Source organism: Penaeus monodon, chromosome 41, assembly GCF_015228065.2.
Source record: "Penaeus monodon isolate SGIC_2016 chromosome 41, NSTDA_Pmon_1, whole genome shotgun sequence".
NCBI classification, from domain to species: domain Eukaryota; kingdom Metazoa; phylum Arthropoda; class Malacostraca; order Decapoda; family Penaeidae; genus Penaeus; species Penaeus monodon.
The window spans coordinates 14,861,430-14,868,929 of NC_051426.1; the positions used below are offsets into that span (position 1 = coordinate 14,861,430).

Sequence of the window (7,500 nt, forward strand, 5' to 3'; positions counted from 1 at the left end):
ATATATGTAATGGAGATATGTGTTTGTCTGTATATTTCTAATGTGTATAAAAATCTGTATATAAATATAACATTTTCTCTTTATTTGGCTGATAAAAGTTAAAAATATAACAACAGTTGGTCAGCACCAAACAAATAACATTTTCTAATCCATTTTGCAGTACGACAAGTTCTTAAAAATGAAAGGAGTTACTATGAGGAGGTGCTATCCTACAGTCGGTCCCACCTGATGATGTACCCTTACCACCTGTCCGATGTGGTGGTCAAGGGGCTGCGAGTTACCCCCTTCCAGTACTACATCTCTATCCTGACAGACATCATGACGGCAGAAAAGAGCTACGATTCTTTGCCAAATTTTACTGCAGCTGATTGTAAGTGTTTGAGGAAGATGGAAAGTTTTCATTAAAGAGAACTTTTTGTGATGTTTATTTATTTTTTTTTTATTATCATTTTCTTTCCAGGAAGGAAATGATCTAAAAAGCAATATTTGAGAGAATGTGGAGAATATAAGGGTCTTGCTTTTTAGACCATGTTATTAAATTAGTTTCTCCTTTAGACATAAGGTCTTGTAGCACAAACTTTCTATATATGAGTGGTCCATTGCTATTTTTTATGAAATTCTTTTTGTAAACATCTTATATATTGCTTCATAGCAGCATCCATTTCCAAACCTGCAGGTCTGAGATTGTTAGGGATTGGAAGGAACCAGTACATAGATCTCATGAACCAGTGTCGTTCTAGTCGCAAACTCTTTCGCAAGAAGAATGTGCGGGACTTGCTTCCAGCACTTCCCTGTGAAATAACCATAGAACCATGGTGGATTGTTTGTGTTGGGTGTGTCACTGAAGAAGACATTAAGGTTAGTGGAGAGTTTTATTTGGTTGTGTATTCATATTTTATTGTTTTCAAGGTCTTTAAAGATATGCTGTTTATTATGTTAAAATCAGATACCTATTTTGGTCACATTTGATTACTGTTATATGTAAATTTCTCTTGCAGAGCTTAGTAAAGAAAAGAGAGAAAGTAGTTATAGACTCTCTCATTGATGTTGGTTCCCAAAAAGCAGGCGATCTAGATAAGGAATGTGTACACAGCTTATACACGTAAGTTATTCATAAGCAGATGTATTATCCTGTAACTAAAGTGTCTTCCTGATATGTGAGATTCCTAATGCTAGAAATAGTGGAACAAAAGAAACAAAAACTCTTATTTCTTTTTTTCTCATAGGAAAGGGTTGGTCTACTTGGAAGTGCCAATCAGCCCCAGTGACTGTATATCTGTCCCTCCACTAGAAGGATTTGTCATGAACAGAGTTCTTGGGGATTACCTTGAGAGTCTCATGTACAAGATATTTGTATCCATTGATGAACATACCCCTGTATCTGAGGTGGATAGTCATAGATGGCTTGTATTATTGCATGATATTTGAAAACATTCAAATGTACATTAGTTTTTATGTTATATAATCAGTGACTTTATTAGATTAGAATTTATCTACATGTCCTTGCCAGAAAAAAGTTAAAAGAAGATGTTTGGATTTTTACTCATTCATAGTTTTGTTTGTGTGATTGTTTATCTCTCTATCATTCCTCATAGCTAGCAACGGTGTTGGAGATTGACCTTGCACTAGTGAAGGTTGCAGTGTCACTTTTCTGTCGCCTGGGGTTCGCAAACAAGAAGAATGTTGAGATGTCAACGTATGAAATGCATCCGTCTTGGGAGTCTGCAATGGCACCAACTTCAAAAAAGTAAGCGGACTGAAATTTGCAATGTTGTTGAAGAGGATTTATTTATTTTTATTTTTATCATTATTATTTGTGTAAATAATTATAGATGCTTGGAAGAAATATCTTATCTAATTTGTTCTTTATAGATTAGATAACTATGATTTAGGGAAAATAGCTAGATCATGAAGAAACAAATAAGCAGGATTATCATGTTAATTTTTTTTCAGCAAGAGGTGAAAGTAAAGAAAAAACACAATACAAAAACATCCAAAAATATAAGCACTTAAAGAACATTTTATTTTCTAATTCCACAGATTACCAACAACAGCAGATGACTTGCTCCTATTAGAGTTAGAGTCAGCATTAGCCGAGAGCACCCCAGGGGAGGGAGAAGATATAGGTGCATGCACTCCACGAACCCCAACAGATGACCCTTTGGCTGCTGGGTTTGCTTTCAGCGGACAGGGCAAGAGGATAGCCTTTCTCTATGATTCAACCCTCACTGCTTTTCTGATGATGGGGAATTTGTCTCAGGTATATTAAAAAAATTACTCTTAGGAATGGCGAACTCTGCTATAAGGAAAAATAGTTCATTATCAATTGATATGAAATATAGCTCTAAGCAGATTTTACCTATTTGAAGATAAACTATGGAATGAAGTTATTATATATAAAGATTTACAAGAACTTCAGTTGAGTTATGTAGTCAGTATTTCTTTGAAAGTCAGTGCTTCCTGAATATTGCAGAAATAATGAAAGTCACTTCGTTTAGTGTCATACTATTGCTGTTTGCAGGGTAGAAACTAGGAATATTCTTGGTTGAAAAGGGAAAGTTGTGTAATTGTATTATTTTATTTCACTATTCTCAGTTATATAAAGATTTCTCTTTGATTCAAAGTATAATTTTGACATGCATGATGCTGAGATGTATTTTCTCTCCTCCAAGGGGCTAAAAAGTCATGCAGTCACAATGTTTGAAGTTGGCAAGATGTTGGATGAAGGATTGGATTCACTTCTTACTGAACTGGATAAGATACAGAGGTAATATTGATAGAAGCCTTTTTCTGTTTGGTTGCAGGGACAAATAGCAGATTGAGAGAATGCTGTATGTTTTTCTCTGTTTTGGATGAGGAGCGCTGATCACAGATATTATTTGTGGTATTAAAAATGAAAAATGATGAGAGAACTGATTTTTTTTTTTTTTTTTTTTTTTTGTATCATGAGTTAACCTTTTTGTGTTTATTGGGTATTTTAGTCATTAGAATGGGGAATAATTGTCAAGCCCTTTGTGTGCTCATTTTGTCCAAAAAGTGAAAAACAAAATATTTCATATACGGTGAATAATAACAGTAAAAATATATCAGTTTTATTTAAACACAAACTGAAACACCTCAGCATCTTAATCTCCCCTGCAGGTCAGATTCGGAAGGTGAAGCACAGCGCTACTTTGAGCATGCCCTTACACTGCGCACATCGGTGACCTTCCTCCGGCACAACCGAGACCTCTGTTCTCCTGGTCAGGAGGTCCCCCATGCCTTAGACCTGATCCGATGGGAGAGCCTGAGTAACCTGGACCCAGCCACCACAGCTCGACTTCTGAAGAAAAACTACCAGTGAGGGTTCTCTTGCCCTAGTTTGCAATTATTTTATTTTAATTGTTAGTGAGAGTGAGAGAGAGAGAGAGAGAGTGTGTGTGTGTGTGTGTGTGTGTGTGTGTGTGTGTGTGTGTGTGTGTGTGTGTGTGTGTGTGTGTGTGTGTGTGTGTGAATTATTATCGTGTCTCACAGATACTGATTACTCAAAGCTTACTGTTATTTGTGCAGATATTTTTTCTTTCCTTTTTTATTTCACAGGTTTCTTGTATCTATGGCCCCTCTAAGCTATGAGATTTCAGCTATAGAAGGTGAAACACCTCCCCATTTTGGTCCTGCCATTCCTGAGGTTAACTCGATATGGTTCAAACTGTTCCTCTATCATATCACAGGCTCTGGTCCTCCGTCTTTGTTATTACCTAAAGGTGAGTTAAGGATGCTCGGGAGTTTTCCTAGTGTAGGGCTTGTGACATTGTGAAGTATGGAGCACTTTGTTATATTTAGATAAAGGATATGGAATTCAGCTGAATTTCTCTCTCTCTCTCTCTCTCTCTCTCTCTCTCTCTCTCTCTTTCTCTCTCTTTCTCTCTCTTCTCTCTCTTCTTCTCTCTCTCTCTCTCTCTTCTCTCTCTTCTCTCTCTCTCTCTCTCTCTCTCTCTCTCTCTCTCTCTCTTCCCCCCTTCTCCACCCCCTACTCTCACTCCTACTCCTGCTCTCTCTCTTTCTCTTTCTCTCTCTCTTTCTCTTTTCCTTTCATCATCTCTTTTTCACATTTTTTCCTCCTCCTCACATTCATTTATTCATTAAAAAAAAAAAAAAAAAAAAAGGTGAAAGATTACGCCGTCTGCCGGAGTGCCTGGTGGGTTACGAGAAAGTGCTGGTCACGCCCTGGGGCCACGATCCAACTGTGGTGCCTCTTGCTGCCCTCTTCACCACAGTCAACGAGGCCCTGATGCATTCCCCTGTGTTCATCCAGGTGGGTTTATTGTCTTTGTTATATTTTTTTGCTTGGAGAGGTAACGGGGTTTAGTGGTTCATTTGAGAATATGATGTTAAATTCATCTCCCGTGTTCATTTTGGTATGCTTGCTGTTTTTTGGAAATCCTCATTTTATTCCAGAATTACCTATTAGTCTCTCAGTTTTAATATAAATTGTCTGGATTCATCCTGTGGTTTTTATTTATTATTATTTTTTTTTATTATTATTTATTTTTTTTAGTATAGCTATATTAATGTTTCAGCAGTGAATTTAGATTTTTTTTCTGCTTATGGCTGAAATTGTAAATTCTAATTTATTTTTCAGGCTTATGGATGGTATCATGATGTTTGTATTCAGTATATTCCATTTCCTCTTGAAAATTCAAGTAAGTGATTTTTTTCTTACTCTTTAAATATCATGTCTACATTCTAAGTTAATTGAAGGCTGTAATGGTTATGCTTTTTCTACAGTTAACTTGTTTTATTGTTGTTATTATTATTATTATTAATGATATTATTGTTATTGTTATTATTGTTATTATTTTTGCTGTTATTGTTATTATTTTGTTATTATTGTTAATATTTTTATCATAATAATTTTTTTATGATGATAATTGTTATAATGATTATGATAATCATAATTATTATTATTGTTATTATTATTATTATGAATTTTTTGTTATTATTATTATGATGATTTTTTGTTGTTGTTATTATTATTGTTGTTATTGTTATTATTAATGTTATTGTTATTATTATTATTACTATAATTATTATTATTATTATTATTATTATTATTATTATATTATTATTAATATTAATATTTTTGTTATATATAATAAAATTGATAATATATAATAATGATGCTAATAATAATGATATCATTATTATTATTATTATTTTGTTTATAGATATAAAAGTAGAACATAATAATAATAGAAAATTATACATATACCCATTGGTTCTGGGTGAGTGGTACGTCTCTTGAAGAAAATCTTTGCCTGAGGGCCGGGGTGCTGGGAATATCTCAATATGAGGTATTGCTGCTGAGTAGCACATAACAGGGACACCTTGCCATGAGTGCACAGGACTTTTGGAAGTAGATTAGACTCAGAGGGTCTTTGGGGAGGGGCTCTTTCTCTATTTCTGTTGAGCCATGAAGCACCAGATCCAATGGATTAAGCGATGTTGGGTTTTAAATTGCTGCCAGTTTTTCAGCTAGTTGAGTATATTTGAGCTTGTAGTGATATAGAAAATTTCTACCAAGTTTTTGATTATATATATTTTCAGATTTGTAATTATGCTTTATCTTTTGTATTTGTGAATTTGGTTATACAGCTTAGGGTAAGATTTTTCTATTTTATATCCAGTATGGATAAGGGATATAACATTCTCAGAAATCTGAGTGGGTATTTCTTCTTAATGTCATAAAGAAATAGTCTTGAACATTTAGTAGTCTCTCATACAGTTTATATATAGTTCCATATAAGAGAAGAAAAGTCCAGAATGTAATTTCACCTCTTTCTTCTTTCAGAAAAGGTGAACCATCCTGCTGTACAGGCTTTAGCCAAACAGATGGACCTGCAGCACACCTTTGGGTTTATTAAACTTGTGGCATTTCCTGCTGCGGACACCCCTGGTGTCAATGCCATGACTGCAGCAGAGATCACGACAGGGATGCCCCAAGGGTCAACCAGCACCCCGGGCCGGGCTTTCATCAACAGCAGCTCAGTGGCGTTAAGTGGGGACCCAACACATAATGATGTGACAGCATCTGATGCCTCCAAGGATTTCACGGGCAACCTCATGGACACTGCAGTACCTGCTGAAGATTTTGACCCAGCTGGGACCTCCATTCCTCAAGTCATTAGTTTTGATGATGTGGCTAGCATTGTGCATGAGAGGAGCGAAGGACAGGATCCTCGGAGGTTAGTTTTTTTATCTAGCATAGAAAGGCTATGGTGATTTTGAAAGATATTTTGCTTTTTGAATGAAATTCAGTGTGGGACATATGTACTAAGAAGAATGTTGAATTAATAAATTGTTGAATTTAATAAATTAAATCTTGTTGTTATTGGAGTACTGTTACTTGAAAGGTTTAGCTGTGTAAAGAGGATCTAGTCTTTACTGAGATACGCTTGAGTGCCTTCTAGTAAATGATTACTACCACTGAGCATAAGAAATTGTACCATACTAAATGTTAATTTTTTTTTCTTAACAGTGGCAGAGAGGGCATGACATTGCCTCTAGGTGGTCCAGCTGTTGATCAGTGGCATCTGCTGGAGTGCCACTTCGGCTTGCCCTTGTTTGATGCTTCTCTCAACCAGCAAGTCTCCCAGAAGATCATCTCACATCAGCTTTTTAGTTCAGAGAGGTGTGAATCTTATTTTTATGTTGAAAGCCAACAATTTTATATTGGTGTCTCTTTTAGGGCTATAGAGATATGTATGTGTGTATATCTTTTCACACATACAGCATGTTAGTGAGCATATGCAAAAATTATTGTACTATATTAATTTCTGTATTTGTTTTTCATATATGTTTATTTATTGAAATGAGAAAAATTACATAATTAGTAGAACTTTATATATACTAACAAAGTGCATTATGAAACTAATATGATCAGCATTTATTTATTTTTGCTTCTTTCCTTTACCAGCCTTGAAAAATTCAGCGAATCCAACACCAAGTTAATTCACAGCTTAAGGAACTTTATCAGTGGAAATAAGGTGAGGAAATAAGCCTTATCAGTGGTTTGATTGTGTTCACTTCTTATTACTTTGCAGTATATAAGATTTAATTTACAAATCATATCTCCATTGATATATGATGTGAATGTTGCAAATTTCTTTAATCAGTATGGTTTAAAAGATCATCGCTAAGACCGTCATATTATAGATATTAGCAACAGAATTTCACTGTATTTCAATTCAGAATTAACCAATATATTAACTTAGGCATATGTGGCATTCAGTTTGGCAAAATAAAATTAGGACTGGCCATCAATGCCATCCTGGCATCAATAGGTTTAAACCTATTGATGCCAGTATGGCATGTATATTTATGCCATGTATGCTGTCATTTTAATTTAGTAAATTTGCAAGAGTTTAATCACCAAGGAGTCAGTATTAATCCTATTAATCAGGTAAGGTTAGATAAGCCCACTAATTGTAGCTTGCAGGATTTTATGTGTCAGGTACTATG

At 34.9% G+C, this 7,500-nt stretch overlaps 1 protein-coding gene across 1 annotated transcript in view; it reads left to right on the forward strand.

Annotated features, from left to right (window-relative positions):
• The window catches only part of LOC119598631 (protein FAM91A1-like), a 16,354-nt gene that overhangs the window by 7,661 nt on the left and 1,193 nt on the right, over positions 1–7,500 (forward strand). The window contains exons 4-17 of the mRNA XM_037948318.1: positions 161–370; positions 677–858; positions 999–1,102; positions 1,227–1,386; positions 1,596–1,747; positions 2,041–2,260; positions 2,673–2,767; positions 3,142–3,339; positions 3,580–3,743; positions 4,146–4,294; positions 4,622–4,682; positions 5,831–6,224; positions 6,518–6,670; positions 6,956–7,025. Of these exons, the coding sequence (XP_037804246.1) occupies positions 161–370; positions 677–858; positions 999–1,102; positions 1,227–1,386; positions 1,596–1,747; positions 2,041–2,260; positions 2,673–2,767; positions 3,142–3,339; positions 3,580–3,743; positions 4,146–4,294; positions 4,622–4,682; positions 5,831–6,224; positions 6,518–6,670; positions 6,956–7,025 (2,312 nt within the window). The remainder of the gene's footprint in view (positions 1–160; positions 371–676; positions 859–998; positions 1,103–1,226; positions 1,387–1,595; positions 1,748–2,040; positions 2,261–2,672; positions 2,768–3,141; positions 3,340–3,579; positions 3,744–4,145; positions 4,295–4,621; positions 4,683–5,830; positions 6,225–6,517; positions 6,671–6,955; positions 7,026–7,500) is intronic.